Genomic DNA, 18,920 nt, shown 5'->3' on the forward strand with positions numbered 1-18,920 from the left:
CCCAAGGCAATAAATACTCCCCAAACTACCACACACACCCCAAAGCTCCTGGCCCAGCACCCCTCAGTGGCCTCACAGCTCCGTCTTCACCTTGTGCATCAAGTCCTTCTGGTCGATCTTGTCCAGCTGCTGGTGCCAGCGGTTGTAGGCCAGCAGGGCCACGTTCTTGGCGGCCACGGCCGTCATCTCCATGGAGCTGGCCACCCACTCCACGCCGCCGAGGTAGAAGAGGCTCTCGTGGAGCACGACGGGCGGCAGCGCCTTGGCGGCGTCGTAGCGCGGGTACGTCGGCCACTCGGCCACCTGCACCGAGTAGTAGGACCTGAAGAGCGTCTTCAGCTGGGGCTTGTCCAGCGGCCGCGGGGACAGCACGCGCCACACGGCCGCCTCCTGCGGCTGCTTGCGCCGGAACGCCGCCGACACGTTGACGGGGCAGATGTTGTCCATGGCGTGGAAGAAGAGCTCGGGGGTGTCGGTGGTGAGGATGCTGGTGAAGGGGAACAGCTTGGGGTCAGGGAAGCCGAAGTAGGAGGAGTTGAGGTAGCCGTGCACCACGGAGGTGACGGAGGGCTGGAAGGATCCGGGCAGGTCGGCGATGGGCGGGTCGAAGTTGTCGAAGGTGAAGTTGCTCCTGCTGGGGTGCAGCGGAGTCGTCAGCACCACCAGGTCGTAGAAAGCCGAGCCCTGGCCTTCGGGGCTCTCGTAGTGGACCTGGTACAGGGCTCGCCCCTCTGGAGAGAGACAGGGGACAGTCAGGAGCAGCCCTGAGCCCCAGGTGCTGCTGCCCTGACCCTCTTTTTTCCAGCCTCACCTCCAGCCCCTAGTTTTCCAGCACACACCACAGCACCCGATGGTTATGGATGAGTTTCTGATGCCTTAGGGTGGCAGAAAGGCTTCATTAAGACATAAAATGTTTCCAGAGAGGCCCAGCCTAGTGGGGCAAAGAGGACTGGGGGAACACAGCCCACATCCCAAGCCCCAGATATTTTTCTGCTGTGGTGGAAGGGGGAGCGAGCCTGCGACAAGGATGGTGCCACAGGAGAACCTGATGGACCTCAGAAGGGAGGGAGAGCAACCTCAGGGCTGAGGCTGGAGCTGCAGGGTCCTCACTGCAGGATCAGACAAAGGGAGAAGGACAGACCCTGAGGCCCTCTCTCAAATGCCTCACCAGGACCAGGATGCCCTCCAGCCACAGCATTCCCACGCTGCCACCACCAGCCTCCCACCACAGCCGTGCCCAGGCTCACCCGAGCTGTGCAGGGAGATGCCTGTCACCCTGGCTGAGATGACATTGGCTTTGGTCAGCTTCAGCAGCCCTGAACACACCAGCTTGTTCCCTCCTTCCACCGCCCAGGTGCTGCCCTGGGCTCCCGCCAGCGACATGGCCCCTGCAGAGAGGAAGACGTGGGTGGCTCCACAGCCTGGCCGCAGAGGGGACACCGAGCAGTGTCACACAGCAAGGGGAGGTGGCTTCACCTGCGAAGGCGGGCACCAGCACGGACTGGCCGTAGCTGGAGCGCAGGACGGCGGCGATGACGTCGTCCACGAAGCGCTGGGTGACACCGACCTCCAGCAGGGACTCGGCCACCGAGCGCTGGGTCATGTTCACAAAGGCCTCCCCGCCCAGCGAGCGCAGCAGCTCCTCCAGGCTGGAGAAGGCGTAGCCGTGGGCCTGGTACTTGTAGATCCTGGAGGGGACAGGAGCAGGGGGCACCCGGTGATGCCCTGGTGCCAGGGACACCCCCCCCAGCCCCACGGGCTGTCCTACCTCATGAACTTCTCCATCACCTCCTCCACCCACATCTGCAGGCGCAGGAAGCTGATGCCATAGTGCCACCAGAGGCGGAAGAGGTTGAGCAGGTACCAGTCGGTCTCCTCCAGGACGAAGTGCTCCCCGCTGAAGATGGCGCTTTTCCCGGCCACCTCCCGCCGGTGCTTGAGGCCTGCGGGAGCACAGGGAGCGCGTGGCTGGGTCACACCCTGGGGCTAAAGGCCAGCACTGGGCATGTCCCAGCAGGGACAGGGGCAAAGATGCTCTTGGAGGAGCATCAGGAATGAGGGACCCCAAGGCACGGGTTCCCAGCCACATCATGATGGGGCATCTCATGGAGCTGCTGCTGGCGACTGGGACAGACTGGCAGGAGTTTGTGAACAACCACCCAACACTAATGCCAGCAGACCCCCTGATGGTGACCACCCTGTCCTCTTCTCTCTCCAGGGCACAACAGGAGAGACAGCAAGGAGATCACCACATTCCTTGGGTGCCAAGGGGGCCTGGCAGAAACCCTCCCCACCACCCCAAGCCCAGAGCCCGGCGGTGTCCAAACCCCCCAGCCCAGCGAGGCAGGCCATACAAGCGCTGGGACGCCCAGTCTCACCCAGGATCTTGACGAAGTCCTGCATGTGGAGGCTGAGGGCGTGGATGGAGGCTCCGCGGCTCTCATACTGCTGCTTGTTGACGGTGACGGTGGCCAGGCGCCCTCCCACGCCCGCCTGCTCGTACACGTCCAGCTGCACCTGCGGCCCGAAGTGCTGCTGCAGGAAGTACGCGGAGGCCGAGCCCCCCAGCCCGGCGCCCACCACGGCTGCGGGCGAGAGCGGCCAGAGGCCGGGTCAGCAGCGCCCCGGGGCCGAGGGGGTCCCGCCGCTGTCCCGGCCGCCTGCCAGGGCAGGGATGCGCCAGCGGGGATGGGGATGCGGGGATGGGAATGGGGATGCAGGCTGCGGAGCGCAGGAGGGGTGCGGAACGCTCGGTGCCGGCCCCGGCGGGGCGGGGAGGCGGCCCGGTGCTGCCGGCGCTCCCGGATGCCCACCCCAGCCGGGCATCCCCCGTACCGATGGAGCGCGGCGCGGCGCGGGCGGCGGGCGCGGCCGGGAGCGCGGCCAGGAGCGCGGCCAGGGCCGGCAGCAGCGGCAGCGGCAGCGGCAGCGGCAGCGCGGCGGGCGGCGGGGCCATGGCGCGGAGAGCGGCGCCGGCAGCGCCCGCCCCGGCCCGCCCCTCCCGAGGCTCGGCCCCCGCGCCCCCCGCGCCCGCCCCGCCCCGAGCCCGGCGCGGCCCGGCCTGGGAGGCGGCCCCGGCACCGCGGGGCGGGGAGTGGCGCTGAGGGGACACGGGGGACAGTGACACCCTGCGACAGCCCGTGCCGGCATCCCCCTGCCGGCGTCCCCCTGCCGGCATCCCCCTGCCGGCGTCCCCCTGCCCGCATCCCCCTGCCCGCATCCCCCTGCCGGCGTCCCCCTGCCCGCATCCCCCTGCCCGCATCCCCCTGCCCGCATCCCCCTGCCGGCGTCCCCCTGCCCGCATCCCCCTGCCGGCGTCCCCCTGCCCGCATCCCCCTGCCCGCATCCCCCTGCCGGCGTCCCCCTGCCCGCATCCCCCTGCCCGCATCCCCCTGCCGGCGTCCCCCTGCCCTCCGCTCCTCACACGCGTCCCGCTGCGAGGGTCCGGCCTGAGCTGCCCCGGCCCCGGTGCTGCCAGAGCACCCTGAGCACGTTTTCCATGGCTCCGTGTGCACCGGGTGATGCTCACAGAGCTTGGGCCCCAGTGTTGCACGTTTTCGATGAGCTCCATGTGCTCCGGGTGATGCTCACACAGCTCCGGCCCCAGTGCTGCCAGAGCACCCTGAGCACGTTTTCCATGGCTCCGTGTGCCCCGGGTGATGCTCACACAGCTCGGGTCCCGGCAGAGCACAGCAGGCTGGGTCCTGCCCGCCTCGTGCAGCAGCAAAGGCGTTTCCAGCTTTCGCTCGGACTTTCTGCCCCGGGCAAAACAAGGAGCCTGACAGCGAGCGGTTTGTGCCAAGGGCATCCCGCGGGAGCCCGCTGCTCCTCGGATTACAAAGGATAGCAAAGGCTGAGTAAAAACTCTGGAACAGGTTGGACGTGTAACTACAGACCCAGAGCCTGCTCCAGCCCAGGGCTGGCTCCTTACCAAGGGACAGAATTTTGTTGGAGAATCCATTGCTTTGTCTCCAGGAAACACAACACGAGCACAGGCCCCTTCCTTTCCCCAGCCAGCAGCCACTCCAGACTTTCTGCATGGGGAGCACGTACAACCCTGAACCTCAAGGCTGAATATTTGGGGTGGGCACAGACAAACATTACCCTTGTTCAGGTCCTCCTCACAATGGGCAAGATCTCACCTGGATGAGGAGATGATGATCCCAAGCAGCTCAAAACACAGCACGCAAATATCTTTGCAGCACATCTCAGGTTTTAACAAGCTCTTACTTAACCAGCCTGATTTCCCCAGGGCTGTGGGCGACAAGAAATGTGCTGTGCACACAGCAGGGCTCCCAGGCAGGTCAGCACTGCTCCCAGTCCCCACCCTGCTGGCAGGAGTTTGGATATTTTATCATGATATAAGCAAAATGCCCTGCCCCAAGCTCTGAGCCTTTGCTGCACATGGTGGTTCGAGAACTCCCAACTCTCACTGTTGCTGCAGAGAAGAACAAGCAGAGCCAGAAATTGCCTAATGGCAGCAGCAGGATTTCCTGGGCTGGATGAGGAAAAGCCCTGTAATGGGCCATCCCCCCTGCAGCACGGCTCCCTTTGCTGGCAGACCTTTAGCACGGAAATATTGATGTCACCCCCATAAAGGCTATTTGTAAATGGTCTTTTGCAAATGCTTCTTATTGCAGGGAGAAGTGCCCGGGGGCATCCAACGCTGTGGCAGAACAAGGCTCACCCACACGGCACCAAGTGCCACGGTGAAAGCAGGAATGGAGGCCCAGCTATTTTTGCAGAGAAGGAAATCTGTTACAAACACGCCCTCACAGAGAAAGCGTCGTCTTCGTCTTTTCTCCCTCAAACCCCTGAAATCACAGCCTGCCTGTGGGTACCAGTGTGAAGGTACCCTGTAAATTAACCCACCCTTAACTGCAGTGCTGCACAATCCCTGGATTGCTGCAGCACAGCACACACAGGGGCAGAGCCAAGCAAAAATAAACGCAGAGATCCAGATTTTAGTTGTTGGCAGAGCTCTGCTGAACCAACCACCACCAGAGGCTGGCAGAAAACAATTCTCTCTACTCTCATCCAGGAGCAGACACAGCAGAAGGTGTGGAAATGCCTGGGCAGGTTATCAGTGCAGGAATCACCGACACCAACCCCGTGTGTGTTATCAGTGCAGGAATCACTGACACCATCCCTGTGTGTGTGTTATCAGTGCAGGAATCACTGACACCATCCCTGTGTGTGTGTTATCAGTGCAGGAATCACTGACACCAACCCTGTGTGTGTGTTATCAGTGCAGGAATCACTGACACCATCCCTGAGTGTGTTATCAGTGCAGGAATCACTGACACCAACCCTGTGTGTGTTATCAGTGCAGGAATCACTGACACCATCCCTGAGTGTGTTATCAGTGCAGGAATCACTGACACCAACCCCATGTGTTATCAGTGCAGGAATCACTGACACCATCCCTGTGTATGTGTTATCAGTGCAGGAATCACTGACACCAACCCTGTGTGTGTTATCAGTGCAGGAATCACTGACACCATCCCTGAGTGTGTTATCAGTGCAGGAATCACTGACACCATCCCTGAGTGTGTTATCAGTGCAGGAATCACTGACACCATCCCTGAGTGTGTTATCAGTGCAGGAATCACTGACACCAACCCCGTGTGTGTTATCAGTGCAGGAATCACTGACACCAACCCTGTGTGTGTTATCAGTGCAGGAATCACTGACACCATCCCTGTGTGTGTTATCAGTGCAGGAATCACTGACACCATCCCTGTGTGTGTTATCAGTGCAGGAATCACTGACACCATCCCTGTGTGTGTTATCAGTGCAGGAATCACTGACACCAACCCCGTGTGTGTTATCAGTGCAGGAATCACTGACACCAACCCTGTGTGTGTTATCAGTGCAGGAATCACTGACACCATCCCTGTGTGTGTGTTATCAGTGCAGGAATCACTGACACCATCCCTGAGTGTGTTATCAGTGCAGGAGTCACTGACACCATCCCTGTGTGTGTTATCAGTGCAGGAGTCACTGACACCAACCCTGGGTGTGTGCATTTCTGGGAGTCCTCCTAAAACACCATTAATAAAATGCTCAGCCAAACGCTGCTGTGGCCCTGTCACAGGCAATGGGACCAGGACAGCCCCAAACCTTCCCATGTGCAGCCCCAGCTGGCTGGAGTTGGAATGAGCAGCAGTTTGAGGCAGGGCAAGAGGCAAGAGAAGTCACTGCATTTCTTCTGTTTTATTAGCAAATGGATAGGATCTGGACAGCTAAAGGAAATCAGACCTTTCCAACATCAACTCAAATGTTGTTGTCAAGTTCTTGCACTGCTCCCACACATCTCTGTCTTTCATACAGCCAGAACCTTTGGGTAAACAAAGAGCACAGAAACACACAAAAATTACAATATATACACATTTTCCTCCCACCTCAATGGCCTTGGGTTTTTGGACATTTAGCAACGCTTTGTTCGTTTGACTTTGCAAATAATAACAAAACACCTCGAGTTTTAAAATGAAAAAATACTACAATATTCACAATATAAAACTTAAATACTAATTTTTTTTTTAATTAAGGTACTGCTAGGAGCTATTGAGTGATCACAGCTCTCCCAACAGAAGCTCTGCTGCTGAAGCACTGGAAGTTCACGTTCACAAAGCAACATCCATTTCATTCTGCACTGCTCCTGGTCAGAGTTCAGATCTTGCCATGCTCATGACAGTGCCACTGGAGACTTGTCCAGGTGTGGAAATGACTAAAAGGTACATGACACTTCCTCTCCTCTGCTATTCCTGCTCTGTTCATGTATTCCTGTGTTTTACTGAACAGGCACTGGATAAAGTGACTGCAGAGGAGCAGCTCAGTGCCCTCCCTGCAGTAGTTACAGAAACAGGGCAGAAAAGGCAGCAAGAACCAAGGAGAAATTCAACCCACCCTTCCACAATCTCACCCAGGACAAAAAAACATCATTAAGTGTGCTTGAAAGGCAAAAGAATCAAATTGTACCTGTGAAATCTAGATTCTGTGATGGAATCCAGGTTTGGTTATTTCATTTTCACTTCACCTTTCAGAGGAAACAGAAACTGGGACAAACAACAGCTAGAGGATTCATCTCTTTGGTAACATCTGTGAATGTCTCAGCATTGCCTCAGTTTCACAGGAACCATAAAACCTGACAGGATCCTGTAGAAGTTTTGGAGGTTTCACTGGGAGAAGAACTTGCCCCAAATTAGAGGGCCAGTGTGAGGGTGGGGAAGATTGCAGAGGAGCTGGATCCCTCAGAGCCCTGCTGCAGCCACACTGCAGTGCCCCCAGACAGACAAACTGATAAATCATCTCAGTACAGACAGAAGGTCTGGAGTGCATTTTAGGGTATTTCCTTAAGGCAGAAGTGGGTGAACACTGGCTGAGGAGACAGGCAGAGTTGGCAAACCCAGGTTGGACTGAGTGGCTGTAACATTTTTTCACAGTCCAGCAGCTCCATGGTTGAGTTTAAAGAGGATTTGGATCCCATCACTCCTGGTCACACTCAGCTGCAGCCTCTCTGTGACAGAAAACTGTCTGTAGTGTAAAATGCCTGTGCTTCTGTTTGGGTCTTTACAACTAAAGTTTCACTTTCAAAGCTGGTTTCCAGCTCTCCCCTCATACTGCAAGATTCAGCTGATACAGCAGGGGCTGAAGAGGCAGCAGAGACCTCACTGTTCCAGCTGAGGACATGGGTTCCTCACTTTTGAGGAAGAACAGCCACATTTGTAGTGTCACATTTCATACTTTACCATTCTTCTCTGGAGAAACAGCGTACCCTGGTGACCTGCTCAGTACAACAACAATGGATAGGAAGTCCTGTTTATCTCTGAAACTTCCAAAAACATGGCAATAATACAAGACACTGAACAAGGTGAACAACATGAGCTAAAGCTGCCAGAAGTGCTGTTTCAGGGCTGAAATCTCCAGAACCTGCCACACAGAGGCAGAAACCCACACTCCACAAAGGATCCACTACACACTCACACCACAGCTGCCACTAAAAAAGGTTAAATGGAGCAGGTTAGAAATGTGCAAATTACTTAAATTTCTGGGGTGCCAACCCACTAACTGCACACAGCCTCCCCAGGTGGAAGACTGGCAGTATTAAAGGCTATGACAATCTTGGAGTCCACCACTAAAGGGTTTTTCATCTGAAGCCTCCAAAGGAATGGGAGAAGAATAAATTTTCTTCCAAACCAGGGATGGCATCCACTCTAAAAGTAAAGCACTTTTGGAAGTGCATTTGTCAGGTTATGGAACCAATTCCAGAAAAGCAAAAAGGAAGGAATGAACAAATCAGTAAGAAACAAGCTGAAAACCAACCACTCCTGGTTTTGTGGCTTAACTGTTGTTCTGTCATTTGACTGCTTGCTGCTCTGCAAAGGGTTAAATTCTGATCCTCCTCATGACTGCATCCTTTCAGCTGAGATAAATGAACTCCCAGGCAATAGGGCCAGTGGGAAATACATATGTGCTGTGACAACAACATGCCTCCAACCAGGGGGACAGCTCGAGGTCAGCTTTCACTTCCTCAGCCTTCTGCTTCTCTTGCTTTCTTGTCACTGCTGCTAAAATTGGTTCAAGGGCACTTGAGACTTTGGAGCAAAGAAGGTTTTTCTCCTTGCATCAAAACCCAAAAGGTTTCATATTTACTAGGATCACTGAAAGAAGAGTCAGAATGTGGACTGGAAGTTGGTGTAATCTGAGGATCTCTACTGGAGAGCTGAGAATAGAACATCCAGATTTCCTGCTTAAGGGCACAGCTCCATTTTGCCAGCAGCTGCAATAAAGAGCACACAGTTTATCATGCTTGAAAGCTGCACAAATACCCACCAGGGAAGAGAAATTGCTCTCCTCTAAAACATACATTTGGGTTGCAGATTACGAGATGTGAGGACAGTTTTCTGGCTCCACCACAAATCACCGTTCCCTGTTTTACCTTTGGGAACAAAGAGTCAAGCTGGAATTTTACCTGGAGAAGGAATATTAACATTAGTCTGACCTAACAACTGAATTCTTTTTAAACCCTCATCTCTATTCCACTCTAGTACAACAGAGATTCCATGAATTCCAGATTGTTTTCCTGAAGCAATGTAAGAAAAAGCTGCCCCTAAATGTTATTTCAAGTGATCATCTTCACCCCATCTGAGGGGTGTGGGGACAAGGGAAGACATCAAATCCAGGTGACAATAATACTCATCCCTCTGGACTTTTCCCAGTGCTTTGCACATGAAAAGCCTCACCACATCCCTGTGAGGTAGGTCAGTATTATTAACAGTCCCTTAATACAGCTGTGGAAAGTGAGGCAGAGAAGTTCCTTTCCTGGAGGCCACTGCAGGAGGTGGAACAGGGAGACAAGAAGAGAATTTCCCTTTCTCTCCACATCTCCCCTCTTCCCCATACAAACCATGGAGAAATGAGCAGAGAAGGAGGAGGCTGCAGTGCCCCAAATTTCTGACAAACAGCAGGACAAGCTCCAAGGACGATCATTAAATACGCGAGTACCTCAGAAGGAACGGCGGCGACCCCGAAGCCACCCCGCGACACAAACGCAGCTCAATAAATAAGCAAATACACAATCTGTGACTGTCCCCAGCCCAGCAAGGTCCCAGTGCAGCAGCTGGAGCCCTGTCACTCGTGTGCCTCCACGGCCACGCCGACCAGCGCGTGGCGGATGGTGCGGCCGTGCAGTTTGTAGCCGTCCTGCGTGACCAGCGCCACGGTGCCCGGCTGCACGCCCTCGGCTGGCACGTGGCAGATGATCTCGTGCTCGTAGGGGTCGTACCTGCCCCCCACGGGGTTCATCTTCCGCAGGCCGTGCTTGGCAAAGACGCTCTGCAGCTTGGCCTCGAGGAGGGACAGCCCCTCGTAGATTTTCTGCAGGGTGGGGCTGGGGTCGCTGCGCTCCTCGGCGTGGCCCGCGGCGCTCTCGGCCGTCTTCTCCAGGATGTCTGCCACCTCCACCAGGTCCCTGCAGAAACTCTGGATGCCTGCAGGAAGGGAGTGAAGGACAGCTTAGAGAACATCCAGAGCTCCAGCACCAAGGGCAGACAAAGGCACTGTGGTTTCAAGGCAGCTTCAAAGCTGCTCATTGATCTGAAGTTAATTTAGCAAGACCAGGAAGTGTCTTCTGATTGCTGGAACCGAAGCTTCAGCATTAAAAGTAATCTAAAGATTCTCCAAACCAAGGTATATGCAGGAAATGCACATCCATACCATGACCATACATATATTTGGTACTCCTGACAAAGCAAAGCATTAATATCTCATTCCAAACAGTTTTTTGCAACTCAGATTTGTCATTTAGGACTCTGCTCCACATCCCCTGCTCCAGTCCCACTGACACAATTTTGTCACACAAATGCCCATTCCACAGGGAACAAACACAATGGGGGGAAGCAAAAACAATGCATGGCTATTCAGAAGTACAAAATCCCCAATTTATTCAGAGCTTAAAACCATTGTGGAAGGACTGAACCAAAATGGTCCTTGGCTTGGTCATGAAAAGCCAGGCAGGTTTTGTCATTTGAAAATACTGACAAAAGGGTTTGACTGGCTGCATTTCCAGCAGTGGTTTCTTGCACAGTGCAGAAATTCCAGGAAAAGCTGCCTCCCTCAGTTACATAAATGTCATAACTCCCTGACTGGAATGACACATTAGGGAAACAGAGAAAATGAGGCAATAGTCAGGTGCTGTCTGCAGCTGTACATGTGAACAAAGGAGAGGAAGGAGATGCAGCAAAGCAGCAGACAGAAGCCCAGCAATTACCACTCATTTCATGGAATCAGAGTCATTCAGGCTGCTCAAGACCTTTAAGATCATCAAGTCAGCACTGCCAAGGCCATCACTAAACCTTTCACAGCCTTTCCAACACCTCCAGGGATGGTGTCCCAACCTCTTCCCTGGGCAGCCTGTGCCAGCGCTTGGCAACACTCTCAGTGAAAAAATTTTTCCTAAAATCCAATCTAAACCTCCCCTGGCACAACCTGAGGCTGCTTCCTCTTGTCTTACCTCTCATCAATTGGGAAAAGAGACTAACCCCACCTTGCTATGATCTCCTTTCAGATTTTCCTCTTATCTACACATCTCCAAGTCTCACTCTGTGAGCAATTTCTAATAAAGAACTTATTTCTTCTTGATGCTACATATCAAATCCCAAAAGCTAAAAAAACCCTCTCAAAATCAATCATCCTGTTGTCGATTATCTCCAAACTCAGCAGCCATTTTACAGCACCATGGGTGGAAAGTAAGAAAATACAGCAGCTCTAATTTCAAGGGTGCTAGAATTAGCTACCAATAAACCTCTTGAGATTCATGCATTATGGAGAAAAACAGTTTTTCATTCTCAGAGATGGCTCTGGCACAGTGCAATGCCTGAACAGCACTTTCTTCCCCCCCTCACCTGCTTCTGCTGCCAAAGCTACAAATCCAGCTCGTTTCACTGATGCTAAAATATTTCTCTTAAGACATTTTAAACATCTAATCTAGAGATTGACAGCTACTGCCCCAGGCTGCATTTACCTCCAATGAACTGAAGCACAGGAGGCTGTTAATACAGAAAAGGAGATCACAACCTGATGACACAGCTGAGTATAAAATGCACCCTGCCAGAGCCAATCCTCAGCACACAGCAGAGCCTGCATTTTCAACCAAGTCAGCAGAACTAAACTCAGCTGCAATGGGACTATTTAAAAAAATTAGTCCCAATTCTGTGATTCTGTGGGTAAACCTGATAGGACAGGACACAGCTGGACACAGTGAAAAAAACAGTGATGACGCCCAGATATCAAGAGTCCAGGCCAAGCATCACAGCAGGCTTTGAAATAAACGTGGGAGGGCAGGACAGGGGGACAGAAAGCTGCTGATCAGCATTTTCTGCTCAGGCAGGCCAGTGCAGTAAACACAGCTCTTCTGCTTACCAAAGAGTTTGGCATCTTCCACAAACTTCTGCGTTCTCCTCCGGACATTCTCGGAATCTGCCAGAGCTCTGCGGTACCGCTCCTGTAAGCGGAGGGGACACATCAAACCTGCAGGTGAAACCCTCTCTGACACTGCAAACCCCTCAGGAAGGCTTCAAAGAGAGAAGATTGTACTGGGCTGCTGCGTTTTCATACAAAGACAAGTCTTTCCACTGATTAACCAAAAACTGCAACTCTTGCACAAGACTCAAGGCCAAAAACATTCTGGGTACTGAATGGCTGAATTCAGGCTGCTGCTGAGATCCTGCTCTCTCCAGCAGGCAGCTCTGTGACAGCTGATTTCTCACTCAGGGCAGCATTCTCAGGGTGATTATCTCCAGAACAGCCCAGTGCTGTGGGATTTAATCCTCCCTCCGTCACGTGTGTTCTTCAATATAGAACCTGACTTCCATCACACACAGGCACTTAAAAGGGCTTCCCTTCTTGGATAATCTGCATCCAGTGTGACATAAAGCTGTTAAGGAGTTTCCAAAGGAGGGGCATGAGGATGGGGAATGGTCTGGAGAGGCCATGGAGGAGCAGCTGAGGGCACTGGGATTGTGCAGCTGGAGGAGGCTGAGGGGAGACTCCTGGGCCAGGGACAGGACCCAGGGAAGGGCTGGGGCTGTGCCAGGGGAGGCTCAGGATGGATTTTGAGAAAGGTTCTTCCCCAGGGATGGGCACAGCCTGAGGCTGCCGGAGCTCCAGGATGGCTTGGACACCACTCCAGGGATCCCAGGGTGGGATTCTGGGTCAGTGCAGGGCCAGGATGATCCTGTGGGAACTCAGGATATTCCATGACTTTATGCCAACATGTGACACTAATCAGCACGAAGCTACTGCCACAAGGCTGTGAAAGAAGTGACCAGCTCCAACACACAGCTTTTCCTGCCAGGATCACACCATCAGTGCCCTGCTGCAGGCACTGCTGACAGATGGTGTTTTGGGTGGCATTTCACCCTCTCACACTCAGGCCACAGCTGCTCTGCAGCTCTGTGTGTGTCACAGCATTTAGGGAAAAATCCAGGGCTGAAAACCAGACCAAGCCAAGGGCACTGAAGCAAAGGCACCCAGCACACTCACAGTTAAATCCCGGACTTGCTCTTCCAATTTGATGGCTTTGTGCTCCAAGGCACAGTCAGAGAGGGGGTGCTTGGGCTCCTCACTGGGCTCCTCCGGGCCACACTCGTCTCCTGTGCTCCTCTGCTGAGCTGCAGTGCTGAAAGCACAGGGGCACCCTCTGAAATACAAACTAGGGACACAGAAACAAAGTTGAGCAACTTCAGGGTCCATGAGAATTCAAGGTAAGTGTCAGCATTAAAAGCAGGCTCTCTTAAAAGAGGTACACAAGATTCTACACACAATTGTAGCTCTTTTCAGAAAACACAGACAATCAGCAAAGAAACACAAGGAGGTGTTTTTAAATTCTTTTATTTTAGACTAACATGGCACACAGAGGCTTTACTCCACTTCTTTGGCATACCTTCAAAAGAGTCAGATTTTCACAGAAACACAGAATGAGGTCAGAAAACACCTTCAAGGCCACCAAGTCCAACCTGTACCCAATCCCCACCTTGTCACCTGCCCAGAGCTGTGTATGTCACATCCAGTCATTCCTTGGACACTTCCACCACCTCCCTGGTCTTTTCCAACATAAATAATTCTGTGATTTCCTGACTGTGTTTCACTCCCCTCTTACTACTCTTGCTTTTACAAACCAACCTAGAGAGGGCTCATTCCTGCCAGTGTGAGCCTCAGCTCCACCTCCCTCACAACCAGGAAGAATCTGCAGAACAAAAGAGAATTTACTTCAAACCAGCTCCATCCAGGAAACATTTCAGTGCACACCTAACAAGGGAGGGTGTATTCTCCTTTTTTGGGAATACCTGGGCTCTTCCTCTGAGCAAAGCTTTCAACACCCCCATCGTGCAATGTTTTATATCCCCTCTGTGCAATATTTTCCATTTATTAAGTGCATATCTACCTCGTGAAAGGGAGCAGAGCCCAGAAATCCCTGTGCTGGCAGCAGCTCCACTCCCTGTGCTTTTACAATTCCACTCTGCACAGAGAGGCTAATTTAGACCCCAGAATCGATTGAGCTGAGTTCACATTACCAGGCCTGCACCATGAAGCATTCTTCCTCTCTAGCAAGGCTGCATTGCTCAGGTTCAATGTCACACAAGTGCACAGAGTTTGTTCTGGGGTCTATCATGAAAGCTCAGTGCTCTTCAGCTGTTTTGCCCCCTTTACTCCAGTACTGGAGCTGAGCAGAATTCAATCTCAAGGAGTTAAACCAGCTGAAAAATAACCCTATAAAACAAGAGGACTTTTCTCTCAGTGTCCCTGAATAGGTCTGCTGACAGATCAGATCAGTGCAAGTGCCAGTGCCAAAGAGAAGCCAAATATGTGAGGTGTGGGGCAGGGAGGAGGTGTCCCTGAGGGTTTAGACTGGCTCAGCCCTCAAAGCCCAGCTCAAGAGATCTGTATCTGCCCCAAGACCACGAGGCATCCCTCCCAGCCCTGTCTAACAGCCCAGATGTTTCCTCATTTAAATCCTCAATAGCAGGGTGCTAAATGTCCCACAGCACTAATGACAAACTTCCTCTCCCCACCCAAGGACATTTGCATGTACAGTTTTTATTAAGTGGGGACTTAAAGCATCATCTGCATGTCAAACCACTCCTTTTCAACAAATTATGTGTCACATACAGACCTCAAAGTGCTTTCTCTACTTACACTTGCTCTAGAGGAGGATGTTCCTCAGACTAATCTTTAAAGTGTTCCAGGAATGCCAACACAGGAGAAAAACCCCACATTTCACCCTTGGCTGCTGTTTGGGGCACAAGACCCCATCTTGAATGATTTATCTTGAATGATTTTTAAGACTCCTGTCATGTTCATTTTATTGACTGATTAACAGCACTTTATCAAAGTTAGAGAAAATACATTAAACTAGAGGGGAGGACAGAGCAGGACGCCTTCACCAAGCCTCCAAAAATCAATCTGAGGCTTTGTTTGCACATAAAAACGTCCATGGGAAGCAGCAGCTCCAAGCTTTATCCTTTATCATCTCACATTTCATTTCAAAGAGCTGCAGGGATGGAAATCAGCCATGCTACAGCTGAACCGAAGAACCCGAACCGCAGCTGAGAAATCTCGCTGGGCCCCTCAGAGGTGAAACTCCAGTGTTTTTTTAAAAATAGGCAGTGCAGCTCAGTTAACTCCTCTGACCCAAGATGCCAAAGCTGGGGAGGCTTTTTCCTCTGCCGGTGGTTGCTGGCAGGGATGGGTGTGTTCTGCGTGGGAGAGCGGCACGGAGGAGCCGATCCCTGCTGCCTACGTGGAGCAGGGAGCTGCCTGCATGGACTCCTCTGTGCAGCCTCTGAACCCAAATCCCAAATCCCTGAGCGCTCCCCCGAGCAGGGACATGCCCCGGCAGTCAGTCACATGCTGCCTGCAAAAGTTATGGCCAAGAAACCCCAGCCTGACTCCAAAGGGAATTCTTCAGGTCTGTTATGCGGGAGTTGAAAATGCCGCTCGATTGAGTCCTTGCTGCAGGATGAAAGGAATTCTCCCCAACAAGTGGCAGGAGCTATTTACAGGCTGTCCACTGACTGGGCTCCATCTTCCAAGGTTTGATCACAGCTGCCCTAAAAATAGGGATGGATCCCACAGGAGGAAGCTGACACATCCCGAAGTGACAGACACGTGGAAGTCGCGGGAGTGTGAAGGGAGTTACCCAAGTTGGTGCTACAGAAAAATTTACAAAGCGATGTCACAGAAAGCCAAAGAGATAAGAGAGGAGAGAAGCTGATTGCAGCCATATGGCTTAAGCCAATTGTCCTTCAAGATTAATATTTCAGTGATGAGAGAGGGTTTCTGGTCGGAGCTACAATGGTATCATCACCTCTTTGTGGAGCACCCGACCATTCCGAAGTGACAATCAGCTCTCCCTAACTCAAGGGTCCTTCCCCACCCTGCTGGAACACTCCCTCCTCCTCCTCCTCCCAAATCAGCATGACAAAGCTCTCGAGTGCTGAGACGCACGGGAACATCTGCACTGGATGCAGCTCTGATGAGGCTGCTTTGGAAGGAAATGTAATTACTGCCAATTCCTCCGCGCTGTTTCATCAGGGAGTGCCTGCACAGATAATGCAGCGCAAGGAGGGGACAGTCCCGCTCTGGGGTGGCCGCACCTCGAGAACCGGGGCAGTTTTGGGTGCCAGGATGCGAGAAAGACCTACAGCTCCTAGAGAGGGACACACAGGAGGGTGAAAGACGCATCGCACATTTTTCAGGGGGGCAAAGCAGTTTTCACTTACGTAAGAGGGAGAATTTCCTGACACGCATCTACATTTAGTCCCAAACACAGCTGCCTTTACTATGTGCTGCAGATTTATTATATTACATTTAAACAGTATTTTAGTGACGCTTCTAGACAACAGCAACAAAAAAATTAACAGGCATTTTGGCTTTTTTTCTTTTCACCTGCCCACACTTTACTCAAATAACCAAAGTATCTTTATGGATTTTTCTTTTCTAAGCTATATTCCATGATGTAAAAAAGAGCATGAGTGGACATTGTTCCTGTCTAAATATTGACACAATTAAATGGATTCTCTTCCCGCGACCCCCCAAAACACACTGATAGCACATGGGCTGCCTCACCACCTGAAACAAAACCCGAGGAGCACATTAAACCTGAATAATTAATGAATAAATTAAAGAATAAATGGTTCCGCCGGGCGAGACACAGAACCCACCCACAGTGGCAGGAAACCACCTCCCAACGTGACTTATCGAGCGCGGAAACGCTTTGCCTTAAGAATGAACATTAATTTCCAAAAAAATCACTATTTCGGGAAAAGAGCTCGATTATGGGGGGTTATTTCTGCTGCAGGGCGTTCTGAGGAGCGCAGAACGGCAGCGCGGGGTTTCGGGGGTGAGATGGGGAGCGGCGGGGGATGATGGAGCCTGGCGGGGTCTGGCTGCGGGTTGGGGTCGGGGTCCAGATCTGGGCCCGGGTCGTGCTTGGGGTCCGGGTGTGGATCCGCTCCCGCTGCCGCCCCCGGCGCGGCGCCCGCCCGGGCCCGGCCCCGCGGCGCTGCCACGTCTGTCCCCGACACCCCGCGGCTCCGGGCCACCCCTGTATCCCCATCCCATCGCGGCCCGGCCGGTCCCAGCCCGCCCCACGTACCTGCCGGTGCCGGCCTTGCCGGCCGCGGGCAGCAGGGCCCCGAGGCGCCGCAGGGAGCGGGCGGCCATGGCCCCGCACGGAGCGGCGGAGCAGGCGGCGGCGGTGCGCCCGCGGCAGCGCCGAACTACAGCTCCCACACGGCCCTGCGAGCGCGGGCGGGCCGGCCGAGGGGGGCGGCGTGAGGGGAGGGCGGGCATGAGGGAATGGAGGGCGGAGAGCACTCCGCCCGCCGCCGCACATGCGGCTCCGGCCGCCCGGGACTCAGCTCCGGGCTCAAAGGGCCGGGCCCCGGGGTTTGGCTCCGGGAACCCGGGACTCAGCTTCAGGCGCAAGGGGCCCGGACCCGGGGTTTGGCTCCCGACACGGCTGTTCTGCCCCGATATTCGGATCTGGCACCGGGCTCCGGGACTAGGACCCGGACAGAGCTCCAGTGTCCCAGGGATCAGACCTGAGCACGCAGCACCGGGTCCCTCGAGCTCGGCCCCGGCCCCAGCTCCATCCCCCGGGACTCTGATTCTTACCCGGCCCCAAGTCCTGCCTCGGCGGAGTTCAGGCCTGGACACGGGTACACAGCTCTGGTCCCCTGGGCTCAGACAGGGGCACACGGCTCTGTCCCCTGGGGCTCGGACCTGGTCCCCACAGGGCTCCGACCCTGCTCACCCCGAGACACACAGCTCCCGCTGCTGGCTAGGCAGGTTAAAGGTGATAACAGGACAGGTTTCACTTCTAGTTCAGGAAAGGACTGGAAGAGACTGCGAGTGTTCCTTACCCGTGGTGAATAAACATTAAGCAAAGCCCAAAGCCTTGGCCAAAGTTGCCAACAACTGTGTGGTGAAGGATGAGGGGGAAATGGCTTCAAACTGCCAAGAGTTAGATGGGATATTGGGAAGGAATTCTTCCCTGTGAGGATGCTGAGGCCATGGCACAGGGTGCCCACAGAAGCTGTGGCTGTCGCATCCCTGGAAGTGTCCAAGGCCAGGGTGGATGGAATCTAGAGGAACCTGGAATAGTGGAAAGTATCCCTGCCTGTTAAAATAAGAGATGAGCTTTAACGTCCCTTCCAACCCCCACCAGTCTGGGATTCTCTGATGTGCTTTCAGGGAGCTGCTTGTCCCAGCCACTGCTGGCACAGCACTGCTGAGCCCAGCCCAGCCCAGCCCCAGCAGGAGCAGCATTCCCACCCTGTTCCCTCAGCCACAGGACCGGGCAGGCCAGTGCCAGTGTTTTTATTAAAAGCTGCTTACCTAGGTACTAACACAGGGCTGTGGAAGAGCGAGCTCCAGAGGTTAATTGTGGCAGTCCATAGCATGAGAAGCTGATGGTGACTCCCTTGTTCCCAGCACAAAAGCTGGGGCCTTTCCATTCCTGTCCTTTGTTTCTGCCTGTGCTGAATGACCTTACTCTATTTCACTTTTCTGCTCCAACAGCCCTGCTGATTTTTTTTTTTTTTAATTTTTAGACTTCCCTTCACTCCATTTTGATCACATGCCTTACCAACCTGTGTCTGAGTGCAGCAGCCAGAGTGTGAATGTGCTGTTGGCTAGGAGACAGCCCTGTCCCCTTCCCTGCTCCCCCCAAAACCAGCATGGGAACCAGGGCAGGAAGATGGCCTGCCTCCATCCCCAGCCCTCTGCAGCACTTCTAAGCTGTTTAGCAAAGGTAAAAGGTGCCCACTGTTAATTTGCTTTCCAATGCTGACACTTGAGCTTCCTTCATTCCAAGGGAAGGCAGCATGCCCTCACCCTTACTGCCTGGAGGACAA

At 53.6% G+C, this 18,920-nt stretch overlaps 2 protein-coding genes across 2 annotated transcripts; both read right to left on the bottom strand.

Moving 5' to 3' along the window:
* PCYOX1L (prenylcysteine oxidase 1 like) lies at positions 1-2,956 on the bottom strand. The gene is made up of 6 exons (XM_054287997.1): positions 2,836-2,956; positions 2,379-2,585; positions 1,769-1,943; positions 1,477-1,688; positions 1,248-1,388; positions 1-731 (listed from the first exon to the last, which is right to left on the bottom strand). The coding sequence occupies exons 1-6, from the start codon at positions 2,954-2,956 to the stop codon at positions 73-75; spliced, it is 1,515 nt and encodes a 504-aa protein (XP_054143972.1). The 3' UTR covers positions 1-72.
* A 3,584-nt stretch (positions 2,957-6,540) lies between these two features.
* GRPEL2 (GrpE like 2, mitochondrial) lies at positions 6,541-17,239 on the bottom strand. The gene is made up of 4 exons (XM_054288171.1): positions 17,159-17,239; positions 13,045-13,213; positions 11,923-12,004; positions 6,541-9,992 (listed from the first exon to the last, which is right to left on the bottom strand). Exons 1-4 carry the CDS (start codon positions 17,224-17,226, stop codon positions 9,634-9,636), a joined length of 678 nt encoding a protein of 225 aa, XP_054144146.1. The 5' UTR covers positions 17,227-17,239; the 3' UTR covers positions 6,541-9,633.
* Positions 17,240-18,920: the final 1,681 nt, after the last annotated feature.

The sequence above is a fragment of the Melozone crissalis genome, unplaced genomic scaffold (assembly GCF_028551555.1).
Source record: "Melozone crissalis strain CALT ecotype California unplaced genomic scaffold, PUWL_Pcris_2 ptg000061l_1, whole genome shotgun sequence".
Taxonomy (NCBI): Eukaryota; Metazoa; Chordata; class Aves; order Passeriformes; family Passerellidae; genus Melozone; species Melozone crissalis.